General features: G+C 46.7%; 1 protein-coding gene across 1 annotated transcript in view; it reads right to left on the reverse strand.

The window, feature by feature from the left end:
- Nucleotides 1-228: 228 nt before the first annotated feature.
- Nucleotides 229-18,270, reverse strand: part of LOC8042454 (Kv channel-interacting protein 4) — a 43,844-nt gene continuing 25,802 nt past the window's right edge. The window contains exons 2-7 of the mRNA XM_040207685.3: nt 6,733-6,857; nt 6,273-6,342; nt 5,335-5,405; nt 3,798-4,010; nt 1,997-2,059; nt 229-310 (exon numbers count right to left, since the gene is read on the reverse strand). Of these exons, the coding sequence (XP_040063619.1) occupies nt 260-310; nt 1,997-2,059; nt 3,798-4,010; nt 5,335-5,405; nt 6,273-6,342; nt 6,733-6,857 (593 nt within the window). The 3' untranslated portion in view covers nt 229-259. The remainder of the gene's footprint in view (nt 311-1,996; nt 2,060-3,797; nt 4,011-5,334; nt 5,406-6,272; nt 6,343-6,732; nt 6,858-18,270) is intronic.

Below are 18,270 nucleotides of genomic sequence, written 5' to 3' on the forward strand. Positions count from 1 at the left end.
TGTGTGTGCGTGTGCGTGTGTGTGTGTGTTTCTTCTGGTCTCTCGAGGTTATAATGGGGTCCTGGGTGCTCACCGCAGCGGTAGCCGCCTTCGCAGCGATCCAAGGAGGGATCCGTGTTGTGATCCAAACGAAGTGCCCAAGGGGGAACTCGGAGAGGGTGCTGTCAATGGAGGAAGAGACGAAGAGAGGGGGAGAGGGGAGACGCGTCGAGTGGAGTAGCCACAGAGGTCCTTGCCACGTCCGTTCTTGGAAGACAGATCAGTCCAGCACCGTGTCCAGGACGCTCAGGGACTTCACGATGTCTTCATCCTTTGGCCAACAAGCCAAGGAAAAACAAACGGAGAAAAACAAGAAATGACATGAGTTTAAAAGAAAGTTAGCAGCTACATTTACCATTAAGGGGAGACACTGCCCAGAAAAAAAAATTTCTGCAAAAAAAGTTGATTTTGAAAAATAACATATTTACATCCACCAACATCTAAAGAGTATTTCCAAAAAGTTTAACTAATTTTCACTGCATAGTTAATTTTTTATAAACTATTTTCTGTCCACCAAAGCTAAAGAAAAGGTAGGGTTTGGAGCACTTTGAACGCATTTTTCTCCGTTCCACTTTTTGGTATAAATTGCATTTTAGTCAATCTATTGTTTGATAATGGCAAAACAGGGAAGGCTCATTCTTCCTTTTTCCTGACTGAAATTTAATGAGGAATGCGGCTATGGAACGTTTTTGTCACTTTACGGGTGTCTTTTATAAAAAATGTTGACATTTTGTCGAAGACAGAGAAGACCAAAAAGTTTACCAATTTTGGAGAAGAGAAAATTTATAGAAATAAATTACTTTTTAGAAAAAACGTTCCATAGCCGCACCCTCTCGACATTCTGCTACATATCTAGCAAATAAAAATCCTGAATATTGTGATAGTTTTCTCACGATAGATTAACTAAACAATGCACGCGTGTTGCTGATAGAAGCTACTCTAATTTCCTTCTCATTTAACCGACAGACCTGAAATTTTGTTATACACCCTCTAGCATGACCACCAGCCTACCCTGTAAATTTCATTAATTTTAACACTAGAGTTCAAAAGTTGACCCCCCTAGGGGGTGTGTCCCCTTAAAGTCCTACACCACGTGGAATGGAGTATTTAAGAGCGGTCAATCTGATTCGTTTAACAGACATTCATCGTTACGAGACGTTATGATGTTAAGTTGTGGTGTCAATCAATTGGACAACGTGACGTGACATCACTGCCAGAATACGTCCTGTTACGTGACGCAGCGTCACGTGCCAAGGGGTACGTGAGTGCGTCTGGTAGTAGGAGCTTCCGTTATAGAACGTTCCGTGCCTCAAAACATCGCAATTCCAACCAAAACAAAGCTGACCTCTAAACACCACGAGACTTAACCGAGTTGCGTCAAAAGTTGCAACGCTAGATACTGCGGGAATGCACACCCTTTGAGTACGAGAACCCGTGTGTCATTTAAAAATAAGGAGCTACTCCTCAAAGGTTTTTTTGAAAACGCTGCAACATGTTGTAACAGTAAACCCCACGAAACATAAACTTCTAAAACCACATGATGATTTTTCACATACCCCTTTGCATTCATTCCAACTCATACCAAAAGAGGAAGTGGTCGCGCTTATGTAACAAGAGGGAAGCGGCGTATCGTCTGACTTCTGCTTGAGGCTGTTCTAAGAGTTCGCTTCCAGGCTTCTCGAAGATCGTTATCGATACCTTTGAAGATACTTTTCTGAATCTGCCAGTCTCCTGGTCAATTAGTATGCTGCTGGTGTTGGTCACTACTGATATGTCTATTTGCTACGGTAAGTCTTTACAAATTGAGATTGTTGTTTTCCACCACAATTGCGAGATGGCATTGTGGCAAGGGGGATACGTGGCTTCTACGCACCCGGGTCTGTCCATCTGCTAGAATCTAAGGGCAAATATTTTACAAAGTTTAAAGGACTGTTTACGTAACAAAAATACCACTTACCAATAAACACGTCTCAATGAATTCGTCGTAGGTGACTACACCGTCCTTGTTTAAATCCAACTTCTGCAAAAAAAAAAAAAAAAATGAACGAGAGCACTTTTTAATATGAGAGAGACACATACAAACACACACTGCGAGAAACCTTTCGGCCAGAACTTGTGACCTATACAGATTTTCGCAGTAGACAGTGACCGAGCAGAGTATTTATTATCGCCTCTATAGACCTTTGCAACGCTTATCCACCTGAAGAAAAATGCAGAGTCATTGAGCTGTAAACGCATGCGCAGCGTTCGATATACCGCACAACAGATCAACAGCGCATGCTCAGAAAGCGTTCCACAGCCCTGCAGACCAAGATGGCGGCACGCAGAGACCGATTTTTGCAAAGGTCTCTCGGAATGGTACTTTCTGCACGTATTCATAATTTATTACTTGCTTTTCTTTGGTTGCAAAGCACTTATTTCAGAAACGAAAAAAATCACAGATATTCGATTTTCTCGGTGACAGTCGTAGAATGAATCCATGCTCTACAAGGCATAACGCATCCTTCATTTCGGAATATTCTTCTACTTGTGGGCCAGTTCCAGTAATGAGACGGCTCCGATTATTTTTTTTTTTCTTGCGACATACTAGAAGCAGGTTGCCAGATGTACTTGATGTGTGTTAGCTCTGTTTGTCGTTTGTTGCTCCCTGTGAGGGAATTGCAGAAAAGGGGGGGGGGGAGCCAACGACCATTTTAGTCATCAGGGGACTTTGTTGGACACCCAAACTACACCCTAGGTTCCAAGCAAGACAATGTGGTGCGATAGGTAGCGCCATCTTATGCGAAATTCTCATAACTCTGAGACGGCCCGCGGCCGCAGTAATGGGAAACGATCTCGAGCTGGAACGTCTGCGTGACTGGCCAAACTGTGAGGCAGGGCTCGTGCTCGACGGCATGACCTGCCTAAAGCTGCCCTTTTTGACCGTCAGCCGCGGTGACTATAGCAGCCGACCGAGATGGATACAACATGCGCATTACATGTGCGGAGGGAAATAAAACAAACGCCAGAGCATGTAGTTAGGGAATACAGAAGGTCTCGGCCGCCCAAGGGCATTAGGCAAAGAGGCTGAATATACTCATGGCCCTGGGAGTCAAACGAAGACTGTGAAACGAGACAATTTCCAGAAGAGCGATTTAAGAGACGATTAGAGGAATGGTGGTTACATTCGAGGGAGGGATAGAGATTAAATTTGACTACATAATTTAATAAATAGCTCTACGAACACTATTTGGCAAGGTGGGGCAAGCTACCGCCTGTTTCGAAGGGAGCAGCCGCCATGCATCCACCCATCTACTCATCGAGGCGCCTTAAAGGCCGACTTACGAAACCATTTTCCGCAGGGTAGGAAAGTGCTCCCCAACGACCTTCGCTCCCTCCCCTCTCGCACTCCTTCTTCCTCCTCCCCTGAAAAGGGCGGCTCCGGAAGCTAGTCTCCGTGGAAAGGAGAAGGGGTTTCCTCCTTTCTGGGTGGCAAGGGGGAAACCTCTTCTCCCGCGGAAAATGGTTTTGTAGGTCGGCCTTTAACTAGAAGACAAGGCCCGCGCCTTTCTCGCCCCCAAAGGTCATCACTTGCGAACCCACACCGAGTCACCTACAGCCTGCATGAGCACCGCCGCCGGCGGATCTCGCAGCGTCTCAAAAGGAGTGCGACGCTAGCGCTCGACGACGCCCAAACATACGCGTCGAGCAGCTTCAGCGTGCTTTGGAACGGGGATCCACCAACGATGACATCATGAGCGATCCCCGGGGGGCCCTACCTGGAAGACCCTGGCGGCGTGCTCCCTGGCCGACCGCTCGTCCGCCATGGGCGCCGAGTAGTGGCCCAGCAGGCTGTAGACGGACGAGATGATCTCGAACATCTCCTCCTTGGTGACCGCGCCGTCCTTGTTGATGTCGTACAGGTTGAAGGCCCACTGGAGCTTCTCCCGCGACGAGCCCCGAGACAGCACCGACAGGCCCATCACGAACTCCTGCACACCCAGGGACCGATGTAGTACAGGGTGCGGCACGTAAGGACACACACGTTTGTCACAGCTCACAGCTCACACCTGTTGTGGGCAAACGCTGACTTGTTTGTAGACATTGTGCCGCTCTATAGAAGACAACGTCTAGGAAGACCGCACGCTCAAAATCTTATACGGAGAGCAACTGAAGGAGAGGGAGGAGACGAGAGCGTGCGTTGATGTCGCAGCACCGAGCTCTGATTGGAAGGATCGGTGGGTAGATGCGAAGGCTCGAGGAAGCCCGGAGCGTCTGTTTTCTCCGCAAAGCTCTTGGGAGAGCCAGTTGCTGCAATCGGAGGGAGGAGCTTGGCGAATGGCGACGCTGAAGATATATCTTTAGACCGAAGACTAAAAGCTCGTGCTCAGCGCCACAACGTGTTTCCTTCTAGGTATAAACGTACGTCCCCTCCGTACATTACAGCAACTAACTATTCCAAGTCATTTATAAAAAAAAAAAAAAAAATGTGGGCTGCTGTAATTTTTATTTTGTTTTAGAATGCGTTGAACCGAACCGTAAACGCAATTCATCTGCTTAGGGACAATGCGTGATATGTTTTGTTTGCTCCTTGTCCCAACGCAGATAGAGCTCTTTTTTTTTAGCAAAATCGTACTTCGTGGTTAGCTTTTTTTTTTTTCTCCGAAGGTGTTCTGTAAGTGGCAATAAATCTTACACTACGCTCATTAAAAAAAAAAAAATCTTTTTTTTTTTTTAATTTTTGCGTTTTAAGAAAGTGTTCTGCACATCGGCACGCTCGCAGAGTACTCGAAGAGCCAATCGATGTGGTGTAATGATAACAATACTAATAAGAATTGTGTATTTTTCATCGAGTTCTCGGGGTCTTGTCTGATACGCTGTCAATTCTGGCACGTCATTATCGGAGGCGGAGCGATGGGTTTCTTGGGTATTTCGCCGAAAAGCTAAATAAACAGTTCTTTACAAAGTAATAATGGAATCATCGCAGAAAAGGGGAGGAGAAAGGGAGGGGGGGGGGGGGGGGGCAAACAAAATCAAAGAACAGATAATCTTCAAACGATATGAACAGAATCTAGAAGAACCAAAGGAGGATGTGAACTGATAGTAGCGCTTATTTCTCGCGACAAACAAAGGGCGTAATGGGGTCATTATTATATCGTCCTTCCGAAGTAATGGGGTCATTATTCCATAGTCATTTCGAGGGTTTTAAAGAGGAAATAGCGGAAATATGCAGATGAATGAACCACACCGATGAAATGGGAGTCAAGTTTAGAAAGCCTTCGGAAGACAAAAGTTTCGTGGAGCCGAAATGCGTACTTTGAAATTGATGGTCCCAGCTCTGTCTTTATCCAGCGCCTTGAAAACGTAGTGCGCGTATTGAGTTGTGTCTGAAAGAAAGAAAAGAAAACAAAGCTTTCAGCCTTTCCACTCTGGTGAAGAAGGAAGACCAGCGGAGGTGTACAATGGAAAGTAATAGCCGACCGCAAATAGGCAAGCCAGAGTGGAAAGGCTGCCGCCATCTATGAGCGACGGCGGGAACCAGATAACTGGCTTGCCGCCGTCGCTCATAGATGGCGGTAGGTGTCCAGAGTTCGGTGTCCTCAGTTCTTTGCGGGGCACACGATCTTGAGGAAACTAGCCCTTAACAGCTCGGCTGTAAAACAAGATAATACCAATTGAGGACCCTAATTGAACGCTGCATATTCTCTAAAAGCTATTTGAAGACGAACGTACCACTCTGAATTAACTGCTAAAGTCACGACATTTAGTAATGCTTTTTCATTACGAATTTTAGTAGGACTAAAAGCCTGGTGTTTACTGAAAATGATATTTGAAGTTGTATTTCCCTATGTGCGAGTGGTAGTAATAAGAAACAGCAAAATCCTTTAGCACAAACATAAGTTGCTCCTCAGCCGCAGTAGAATGCATATATCTTTCTTCAATCTGATTGAGCGTAGTTATATCAAGCTATGGTAATTATTTAACAAAAAGTAGTAAAAAAAAATGCAAACGTTATTTTGTTTTCGGGGAAAATAATAACGCATTAAATATTAAAAGAATATATGACTCATTCTGGTTAAAAAGCACATTACGGAGAATGGGTGCATGAAAATAAGAAACGGACTCAATACTTTCAATAATAAGTAAAAATTTAACACGGCGACCTTAACGAAGTTAATTAGAAAAGAAGGCACAAATACAAACTAACCAAACAGCAAGCACTGGGACATGCACACAAAAAGAAGATTACTTACCTGCAAGTGGAAAAAATTGGCAGTACATGTCTTTGAAGGTGTTTTCATTGACGATACCTGACGGGCATGACTGTAAAAAAACATAGAAAGCAGAACGTTGCAGCCGACTGAACCAACGTAATGATGATTTCTGTTTGGTGCCTGAAAGTTCAGTAAACGCAATACAGTTTGCACCGAACTCTCCTCTCCGTCTGCGTCAGGGCAAACACAACAAGTGTATTAAAAAAAAATGAAAGTCTTTATATTTTTGCAACGCAGTAAGCTAAGAAAGTTGCTACGATATAATTATGTATAATAAAATTATTCTCGCCCCTAAATTAAGTTTACAATTCGTCTGATCAACGTCTAACAGAATATATTACAATACGTCTAATAAATACAGTAGCTCGACTAAGGAAGAAACGACAGATTCACGTAAAATTCGACTTCAAGATATATTCAGGGGCCAGCTGGGGATTACCTGTTTGAAGCCCTGATAAATCCTTTTGATTTCGTCCTTGTTGAACTTTGTGGACTTGCAGAGGGCGCTGATGGTTTCTGGCTTGCAGCGGGGGACGGTGATTTCAAGGTCATCGATCGCTTTCTCTGCAACGAGACCAGACAAAGGAACGAGGAAAGTTACGTACCACCCTTCAGAATAACCTGTTTTAGCCCACGAGATGTTGGGGCATCATCATCGTTATCGTCACCGTCGCCGGGCAACCCTGGCAAACCCGGGAAGGAGTCAGGCGGGACTCCCTCGCGCCCTGGCTCCGTCCCAAAGTCTCAATCCTGTTCCCCAGTGGGTCCGGTGTTGGGGTGATGCCGACAAGGTTTGACCAGATGAAAATTGGGGACTCTTTCGCCGGGAGAAAGGAGCAAAAATGATGTTCTAAGTATTTTTTTTTTGCTCGATTTTCCAAAGGTCATCTTGGTGCTCACCACCACACCCTAGTGATAATTACAGAAATGCTTCGGCTTAAAGGGGTTTTGAAACTATTTTTCTACTTTCGATAAATACTACTTAGAATCACTCCCTAACGTTAATAACAGAATAAACTTGCCTTAGTTTTTTCTTTCTAGGCAATGGCAGTCGCCCCAAAAATTAGAGAAATATGAGCATCGTTCATCCCCTCAACTCGGAACGGAAACAAGCGGCCACGTGACCCGGTGCCTATCCTATAGGGAGTATTCACTGGCGGCCATAGCTGTGTGCGCGAATGCTGAGCGCGTTCTGATGGCGAGCTTCCACGGTTCTTTTGCAACGTGCATTCCGCACCATCAAGAATGCCGGTCTTTGCAGCCTATTGATGCGAGCTCGTTCTGAGCATGCGCTCTAAACAGCACCCACAAATATGCGTCCAGTGAATACTCTCTATACACCTTTGCAAGTGGGATCCCGGCTTAACCTCGAACCGCGCGCCAAGGTGAGGCGGACCTACTCTCCAGCCAGGACGTTCGCTGGTTGTAGTACAATGTTGCCGAGCGTCTCTCGTTGAAGCGCACACCACTGAGCGCAGACAAAAATTAAAAAAAATTATCTATAAAACGTACACGTGTCGTCTTCAACCGCGAAAGAGCACGGATAATTAGATAAAATGCCTAAACCGGTAACAAATCGAAAAATCTCAAAAAGATCTAAAGTCTTAAGGCGCTGTTTAGAATCTGCCACAAGTCGCATGGCCTTTGCATCAACGATGGCTGCGCTCGAGGCAGCTCTGGCTTCCACAACATGCAGGAACAGAGGCTGCGATCGTTATAGAGTCAGCTCCAACCCTTAAAGATGCCCCGTCCTACAATATGTGATGCTACGATTCTGTGTGGATACCTCCTCCTGCGTTCCGAGACAGTAAGTGTGCCGCTAACGCTAGCTATCGGCGATGCAGCAAACGGCACCATCTTGTTATCGCGCACCCCAGTGACGTGCCCCTGGCGCACCCCAGCATGGCGGAAACGGTACGGGGCGCCAGCATCGCTCAAAATGGCAGCGCACAGGAGCCTTTCTTGCAAACGTGTATATGCCGCCGACGTTAATCATAGCCATGCGCTTGGGGTTGGTAAAGTATAAAACGCGTGCTGTGCTCCAGGCATTGTTAGAGTTCGGCTATTCTCATGACCGCAGTGGTTGGCCACGAACCACTACCCGAGTGTCTGCCGAGGCATCGATAGTCACGAGTCAAAGTCGAGTGCTCACGCAGTTCTCGTGTCCAATCCAGGGTGTAAAATAGACAGGTGGGGAAACGAGAGCCAAATGGGCGACCGGATTGTGTCCCCCTCGGCTTTCTCTTTTTCTGTGGCGCCATCTATGTGGAGCACCGCGAACTCTCACTCCGGGTGGGCGACCGGTGGCGACATTCTAAACTGACGGAGATGGTTTCTCGTGGATTTTTAATGAAGAACTGTCGTGCTCTCGGTTTATTTTGCGCACTCTCCCATAGAGTTCCACGCAAATCCGATTCCGATTTGTTTTCCTCTTGCCGCAGCGCCATCTGTCGCAAGTCGGGGGTACCCGCAAGCAGACGAGTACACAATCCGGTCACGGCGCTGCGGTAGGCTTCTATGGGCCGTTTCCCCACCTGTCTATCTTACAGCCTGGTCCAATCCATGAGCCGCGCTCAACGGTCGTCAGGCGGGTGGCTACGATGCCACAATCACGTCATCAAGCTTTGCGAAGGCAAGACTGAAACAAATCGTTCCTTTTTATCCTCGCAAGTTCACCGCGACCAAGAAGCTTCGGTATCAGTGGCGGTCTGTGCGAGTGTACTTGGGCCAGAATAGGACCAGTATACCTCTGCACAGTCATAAACATTCCAACCCGATATCGTTTCATGACCCCTTTAAGAGGGAAATAATTATGTGGTTTTCGAAGTTTTTAGGCTATAGGTGGCGCAATCTACCGCCCGTTATGAAGGGTACCGCCGTAAACATCCATCTAACTATCACTGCCTCTCCCGAGCGTGGACCCTCTCCACGAGATCAGCGACTCGGTGCTTTGACCGCGTCTCCGAGTGGTGTGTTTAGCGTCCTATGCGAAGATCAAGTCGTCTGCTTCTTCTGTAGAACATCAGAACGACGGCGAGCTTTTATTGGCTTTGATTAAAAGGATAGTGGGCATGCCCTGAGGTCTACCCACTATTTTTTTTAATCAGCCAATAAGAGCTCGGCGTTCTGACATCATCGTGACCCCTGTGCATGAAGCAGACGAACTTGCGCTCCGGATTCCGCCCATGACTTGAAAGTGGGCCCAAAGATGCAACAAATAACGTCGCGAAACTCGGAGTGTCATGCTATCGGATTTCGCGATCATAGAGATTGGGCGTAACAGTTCTAAAAAAAAAAAAATATTAAAAAGGTACGAAGGAATTCGAGTTTCGCTGCTGTCGCGGCGTCCCAACTCCTGGCTACCGAAGCTTCCGTGTACTCTCCAGCTGGAGAGAAACGTGCAGCAGAACAGGCGTCTTCCAGATTCACCCCCACTACTGCGACACTGCAGGGATCGCGACCGGCGACAACGTGACACCTTCTATGACGTCGTCAGGCAGAAACCGTGGTTGCCACTTTTTAGAACGCGGTAAGCAGACCAGTCGGACACGCGTTTCAGGCACCATAGGCCTTCTGCAGTCCCCAGGGGGCACTACGAAAAGCGACTTGTTATTACACCGTTCACTCTTAACCTGAGACTGCAGCCAATGCTACAAGCGCGAGAGCACGGGGTCGATGCTTTGAAACGATCTTCCGCGGAACAAGCGCTCGCGCTAGAAACGCACGTCTCAATGCCAAGAGCGAAACTGGAGCGCAGCTCTTGAGGAGGAGGGGGAAGGGAGGGTACGGAGGGGAGGGTATGCCTTCCTCCTCCTCTGTACCCTTCCCTCCTCCTCTTCCTCCTCCTTTCCAGCTCCTCTGCTCCTGCCACTGAATTTGTTCATGGGTGACGTGACACAAAGTCGTGACATAATTTCTCCCGCTAAATTTGGCGGGGAAACTGAATTCATGTTGAGGTCTCGTGACGTCAATTTCCCATCTAAATTTAGCGCGGAAACTTAACCCGCTAAATTTATCAGGTTAAGTTTCCCCGCTAAATTTAACGGTAGAACTGTCCTTACATGGCCTCCAACACGAATTCAGTTTCCCCGCTAAATTTAGCGAGGAAACTGTGACGTCCCATTATGCAACGCGCGCAGTTACGCCGGCGCCGACGCCGCTCAACCCGAAAACGGGCGCTTAAGAACTGCCCTCTTAAATGAAAGACGTTTACAGGTCCCTGTAATGCGAAAGTAGAGCTCAGCTCTTGAGGAGGAAAAGGGGACGGTACGGAGGGGAGGGTATGCCCTCCTCCTCCCCTCCTACTCCTCCTTCTCCTGCGTACCCTCCAATCTTCCTCCTACGTACCCTCCCCTTCTCCCCTTCCATACCCTCCCCACTTCCCAAAGTTTCCCGCTAAATTTAGCTGAAAATTTGACGCCACCTGACCTCAACACCAATCAGTTTCCCCGCTAAAGTTAGCGGGGAAAATGACGTCACATGACTTGGTCTCACGTCACCTATGGACAAATTGAATTCCTCGCTAAATTTAGCGGGGAATTGAATTGGTGTTGAGGTCATGTGACATCCATTTCCCGCAAAATCTAGCAGAGAAGCTGAATCTCCCCGCTAAATCTAGCGGAGAAACTGAATTTGTTCACAAAATCTAGCGGAGAAACTGAATTTTTCCGCTAAATTTAGCGGGGAATCGAAATGGCGTTGAGGTCACGTGACGTGAATTTTCCTCCTAAATTTAGCGCGGTTACGCCGGCGCCGGCGCCGATGCCGACACCGCGAAACTCGGAAACGGGCGTCTAAGAGCTGCGCTCTAAAAATAGTGGGTACACCTCAAGGCATCTAGCATTGAGGTGTACCCACTATCCTTTTAATCAAAGCCAATCACAGATCGGCGTCGTTCTGACGTCACCACAACTCCTGCGCAAGAAGCTGACGGCTCGCTTGCCGCATATAGGACTTGTTTTGGGTAGTACTAGGGTCACTGTATGTTGCCTTAGTATCGCATTCGATAGCGTCCGCAGTTACCAACGTTACTAAAACGCTCCGTTGAGAACCTCAACCTTGAAACCCGGATTGCTCCCGTCCACCGAGGTCAAACTAAATACGATGACAACGTCACCATTTAGCTACTGGTCAAAACATGAAGGATCATTTATATTGCTACTGCGAAATGGCACTGCGAGATGGCGCCACCGGCAGCTGCGCGACTCGACCTGAACCGGTACGTACAGACGTGCAGTTCCCGGTGCGGCCGCTGCGGGAAAAATGCAGGCGTTGCGATCGCCATTAGTTCGGTTCTCGGGTACGGATCAAAGCCACTTTTTCAGGGCAATCTCTATGGCAGTTTCCCAACTGAGTGGTTCTAGTGACGCGGGCCGTTACTGTTTCATTTCAGATTTGACCATTCAGGCTGTGTTCCAAAATTTATTCGATCCGACACCGGAGTATTGCTTCTTAACCCTGGCGCTTCGAAACTCACTCGCGCTTACTCGATGACGTCAGAAGTCGCGTTCCAGAAGCGGTTTGTTTACTCCGGAGTAATTCCTCACGCTGCCCTCCTCGATCGGAGGAGAAGGTCGAATCAAATCGAGTAAATACGTCACGTGATCTGTCCGCCGTCTGCTTTCTGCGCCGACAGCCGTCAAAGCTCGTTTGCTCTGTTGGCTTTGGTGGCAGACGTTCGAAATAACAAAGAATGAGGTGCAGCCATTTATGTCTGGTCATTGCGACTTGCTCTTTTCAACGCAGGAATTGTCTGTGCACCACATCCAGACCGTTCACTTTGCCCCGGAAAGTAAACCTGTTGTTATTATCAGAGTGCGATCGTAAACAGGAGCTTCTTCGCATCCTCGTCCTCGGCGATGGAAGGGACTCCGTATTCTTACAATCAAGGCTGAAAAAGTTCGAACGCAGTCGATGATGTGGAAGTATTCTTTTTTCTCCAGAGCGTGTGTAATGACAGGACAACGCTGGTAAAGCAGTCAAGGCTTCGAAAATCTCATGTATATGATTAGTCAACGACTCCACCCCATTGTCCCTCCCCAACAAAACCCCTCTAAAAGAAGCAGACGAACTTGCGAACCGCATACTATATGTTAGGAGTTGTATGCAGCAAAAGCAGAGGTGTAGGCGCGGGCACGTACGTGGCTTTCAGATTTGCTTTCCTTTCGCGAGCGCTCGCGAAGGAAAGCAAATCTGAAAGCCATGCACTCGCGCATGTGCTTTGGCCTCTGCTGCACGCAACTCTTGAGCTGGAGTGTAGAGTCGCAATCTGAGTCTGTTGTGACTTTTTTTTTTTTTTTTTTTTTTTAAAGCGGTTATGGGTTGGATGTAGTACAGAATGAGCTGCAGTGTCACGTAAGCCCCACCCCCCTCCTTATTTACCGGAAGTCATAAGCCTCCATTTCAAGGAAGGCTGACTTTCTTTCGAAGAAGTGTCTCTTAGAACAAATTCAACTTTGAGCAAGATTCAAGTACCCTCCTTTGCAGTTAATACTCAAAACGGCTTTTTTTTTTTTTTTTTTTTTTTGAGGCAGGATGTTTTTTTTGTCAGTTTGTGAGAGATAATATATGTATATACATTTACTTCCTTTTTTTAAACGTAAAAATAATGGTAAGCAATCACCACAGTAAAAGAAAAAAGGAAAAAAAAATAGAAAGACGAGGGCAACTTCAATTGAACGCGTACACGGAAAAGAACAGAAGGTACGTATTTCTTCTTTTCGGCACGGCGAAATTGCTATGCCTCGTTTAGTAAGCGCCGTTCGTTTTTTTTTTTTTTTTTTTTATTATTATTATTTTGTTTTAATAAAGAACTCAAACGTCTTCAGCCACAAAACAGTAAAATCAAAACAAAAATAAAACAGAATAAAACGGCTCTAAAACGGTGGTGGCCGCTCGGGCAAGTCAACGTCTCTTGGAAGGTAGTCACGTAGCGACAATTTCAGCGAAGATTACGGGAGGGCGAAAGGGGCTCGTCAAAGTGCTCGCGGCGGCAAATGGAGCAAATGGAGAACGTTGAGTGGAGCGGCCCGTAGTTTGCTAAAAACAAACGATCAGAGAAAAAAAAAAAAAGAAAAAAAAATTCATACTTTTTTTTTTTAATGATTTACGGACACTAGAAGTAATTTTAGAGCAGAGTCGTTCTTGACTCAGATGCACCAGGAAACTGTATATAAGACACGTTTTCTGGTTCAATATGTGATTACTAAGAAATTAAAAGAATAAAAAAATAAGCGCAGTGCGTGGTGGGTTTTGAACGTCTAACTTAAAGTGTTTAGGACAGGGGGCGCTGACGCTCTGTGTCCATCAAACAACTTGGGGCGTTGAACTACGCATGCGCAAAATATTTCCGCTTGCGCAGTGCGACACGCCAAGTTGCTCATTTTCACCACCAACGAGATTACTTTAGTGGCAGATAAGAACGGCGAAGAATGAAGCGCAGAGCACGAACTGTGATTACAGTAAGCCACGTGATTCGAGTTCCTCAAGCTGCTATTGCTATTAACATCGGTCTCGGCTAAAAAACATTCGATCCAGACAAAAAGTAGTCGCCCGTTATTTGGAGAAGCAACCGTGATTTGTTTTCCGATTACTTGAAATTTTCGAAGTGACAGACTTTTGAGCCGGTTGTAAAACGGGCTTTTCCAACGGTCTATTATTTTATTAAAATCAGCCGACTCCTAAACTACAAATGTCTTAAATTCACTTATTTTGGCAAACCACCCTCTGGTCGGAGACTTGGCTAGAGAACCTCTTAATAGGAAACGATTATGAGTAATTTGAGTACTCCGAAAAGTAATCAGATTGCTCTCGCGATTACTACCTCATACAGATAATCAAGTGATTACAAAAATGACTCCGAGAAAGTGATCGATTACGAGTGATTTGATTACTTGTATCGAGCAGCGCACACGTCCGTTTCGATGTACAGTTTGAGTGAGAGTGCGTTCTACAAAGTCATGATTTGAGTTTATCATCGTTTCTTATACTCGCTGACGGCTCAAGAAACAAAAGGAGTGTCTTATGTTCACGCTTCCGGCTTCCCGATTGGTTCTCAGGCGTTCGCATTGGCAAATAGCGCAACATGATTGGGCGCGGATCCACGACCAGCTGCACAGGACTCGCCACAACCCGGCATTTCTTCGACTGTTGTTGACTAGAATTGCCTCAGATACAATTTTCGACCCCTGGAGGATTTTATTGCCGTAAATACTGTAACTATTACCGGGTGTTGAGATTATGGAACGTATATAAACGCAAACAAAGATGAACAACAAATGAGCTCGTGGTCGTGACGTAAAAACTTTCAGCCTTTTTACAGAAGGAAGACCAGCGAAGCTGTACTATGGTGGGAATGAAGTAATGGCCGGCCACAAGTCGACAAGCCAGACTGGAAAGGCTCGAAAGGATGCCGCCATTTATAAGCGACGGCGGCAACCAGACGACCGGCAAGCCGTTTGTCTGGTTGCCCCCGTCGCTCATAGATGGCGGTAGCTGTCCAGAGTTTGGAGTCATCAATTGTTTGCTGACGGACACGATCCTGGAGAAACTAGCCCTTAACAGCTTCGCTGTAAAAAAAAAAAAAAAAGGAGCAGTACTTTTGTTTTACCTGACAACATCGTCGTACCCGGAGGACGTTTTTGGGTTCAGTAAATGTCGGTTCAGACGTTTACGTACCGAGACGCGCCCCACAACTTGAGACGAGAAGGACATTGGTTGTGGCAATGGGGTCACACGATCGCTTATACCAGGCCATCTGAGGGAGGCGATATGCATGGGGCTCCCTAGCTGCAGAAACTCTGTATTAATTTCTCGGTCGTAACGGTTTTTGCACCCGGCTTTCGCATCTCTCCTTTTTTCTTACGTCCGCACAAACTTACCCTCGGCGTGCCCTCGGCTAAAACGTTCCCACATTAGCTCATGTTTACGAGCAAACCGGAGCGCCCCTAGCGGCACGCGACGCGCACGCGCAATGGGGTGTGCGCACGAAGCGCCGCGTCCCGCGTCAAGAAACCGTTGGAATGTTACACTGTCAGCGTCGGTGTGAGCACCCGTACTTCTTTTTTCGCGTCGGAATAGTTTATTCTACGTCTTTTCAGCAATGTCTTCCCACTTTAGTGGCCCGCGCCAAATTAACGAGGCTCGTTACACCGCGAACCTCCGCGTAAAACAATGTGACGTGCGGCGATTCATTTGCGTGAACGCCGCAGAATGGACCCTAAAAAACTATGATGAGATTCTGCTCGCTATTTTTAGTCACGACGTCGCTCGGGCTGCAAAAGCGTGAACGGCAGCTGCGATTCTCGACGTTGATGCTGAAAAACACGAGCAGAGTCGAACCAATTGAATTAGGCCTAACAAGTTGGTGATGGCCATCGGTAACAATGGTCTAACATCTCATTATGTCTACCGCTTACACCGAGCCTACTTACCCTAAAAGAACCTTCAAACCTAAAGTCTCGCGAGGAATGCACTTACTTCTTATCGCAACCCTTGGTCTAGAGGCCGCTGTCGTTTGAACGAGCAGACGACAGTTTGAACGAGTTTGAAAGAGCAAACGACAGTTTGAACGATCGGACGGCCGTTTGAACGTGAAGACGCACTGAACGCGGTCCGCGGGTGGTCCGGACAACTTGACGGTTTTCCTCGCGTTTACGTTGGAAGAAAAACAAATCAATCTAACGACCGAACTGTCCGCGCATTCGGCCCAAAGTGCTTCCCACACAGGGAATCGTGGTCCGGCAGTGTTTGGTTTTCCCCTTTTTTCCTTAACTTATCCTCGTTTTCGGACGAACCGAGCAGGCAAAAGCATACAAAAACTGATGCTAAAACCTTTCTTCGCAATTTTGGTACAGCCACAGTCCTTTTGACGAGAAGGAAGGTATTAGTCTGGTTTCTTCCAAAAGGTTGCAAAAACGCCCGTCTCGCATGGTGACTTCCGCCAACAGCCCCAGACCGGAAGTGCGCCCGACGCGCCACCACCGCGGCTTTACGTAACTGAGTTGAGTTGGCGCAACGTCACTATTAGCTCCGAGAGCGAACACAAGCGTCGCTGCGGTCGCCGCGCCCTGATTGGGTGGGGTGTACCGTGACGTCAGGGGGAGGACTCCGCTCCGTGATCTCGCATCGGCTCGCTTCCAGCACCGGTTTCCTGGTTTGGCGTTGTGTGCCGCAAGCTCTTCGAGGAGCTGGACTGTGTTTACCCCGGTGTACAGGACGTTGAGTTAGGCCGGTATTGACGTGCTTCCGTACATTTTATAAGCCTGCTTGTTCCTTTTACCTTTAAAATTGGGTTATAAATCCCGAAAGCTATTGGAGGAGGCGATTCCGCCGATGAACCTCCCCGTCTGTCCACACGACACTAGGCAATCTTGCGAGGGGTCGGTGAAGCGGTGGCGTAAGTGTTTCAGACGCTGGAATTCTGTTCCTTGCCTGTTCATTAGGACGATATTACATTCCGCTTTCAAGGCATTTGAAGTGGCATTTATGTCATGGGCCTTTGGGTGGTCGGTAAATTAGCTCGCGACCCCGACTCTGCGCTGCCACTCTGCATGCGCTGGTTCGCAGATGTTTTAAAGGCCCTGCGTCTCATGATCTTTGAAGTGCTCGTGGAACAGGGCTGTTTTATATAAATGTAGCTTCTTCGTGATTTCGTGATTTAGATATATAGTTTATACACGTATGCAGGCATATTTCTTAGAAGATGCACAATTACTAAAAATTAGTTTGTATGGTAGCAGCAAAAAAGGCCGAATTGCCCCCAGCTGTCTGTATGATATGTATTGAACTGCCCAAAATATGCACAGCAATAGTGCCGCAACTTGGAATGTTTGTACTTTTTCCTGACATTATTTATTCCAGCCTTGGGTATTAAAAAAATACACCGTTTAGTCTGAATTGTCATTTCCAATTAAAAGAGACTGCTACAGGTCCCCAAAAGCTTCTTCAGCCTCCAAACTCCCTACAGCTGCACTCTCTGACAACAGAGGCAAACAGGAGTAAAAGCAAGCATTCGAACGTCTGTCCAGCGGTAGATGCAGCACTAGTAGCAGAAAATGTGGAACCTGTGAAGTGCGACAGTCTGCGTGAGAATAGCTTCTGGTATTTTAGCTTTAGGACAATTCGATTTAAGTAAAATATCAATTTTAGGGCTTAAGGGATTAATAACGAGCAAGACACCTTCGCTTACATTTGTTGTACATTACTAGAGGGATGATATAAACAAGTGTACAGATACAACCAGTGGAGCCCATTGAAATACTATCCGAATCCAGAAAAGATTAAATGCGAGCAATGTATATAATAAATGTTCCTTGTTTTTTTACTTTGCTCCTGCACTTGGGCTGTCTTACTTTTGATTCTCTCCCCATGGCCCAGACTGTATTAAGCATGTTGCTCGAGGAGCATGCAGCTTTTCTGCTTCGGCGATCTTGTTTAAAGACAGAGATACAAAAGAAAAAATAATATAAATAACCTGCCGATTCATTCAGACCATCAACAGCATTTATTATGCGAGATGTAAATCCATGATGATGCTCCTCCAATTGTGGCCATATTTCTTTATTTTCATATACCAGCTGCGATTCATCCGTTGCCTGCCCTGTCAAGCATGCTTAAAATGTTGGTTGAAGTTTCGCCTGTAGCTACAGGGCATACCTTAATAAAGGCAGATATGAAAATTTACACTTCCTACGAAAAACACGCAAAAAAATTAAATAAAAACAAGCGCGCCGACAGCTAGCGTCGTCACAGTCTCCCCAGGGCGAGCGGGGCGAGTCGGGGAAAAATTCTCTCCTCGCCGTGACGTCACCCCGGTTCGCCGTAAGGGGGCGCCACGCGCACTTCTCGGGGCTAATAGTCGGTGACAGGCAGACTTGTACCGTACGCATTACAAGTAATCAAATTACTTGTAATCGATTACTTTTTGGAGTAATTTTGTAATCAGCTGATTACTTTTATTAGGCAGTAATCACAAGAG

The sequence above is a fragment of the Ixodes scapularis genome, unplaced genomic scaffold, assembly GCF_016920785.2.
Source record: "Ixodes scapularis isolate PalLabHiFi unplaced genomic scaffold, ASM1692078v2 PGA_scaffold10__122_contigs__length_95168666, whole genome shotgun sequence".
Classification (NCBI taxonomy): domain Eukaryota; kingdom Metazoa; phylum Arthropoda; class Arachnida; order Ixodida; family Ixodidae; genus Ixodes; species Ixodes scapularis.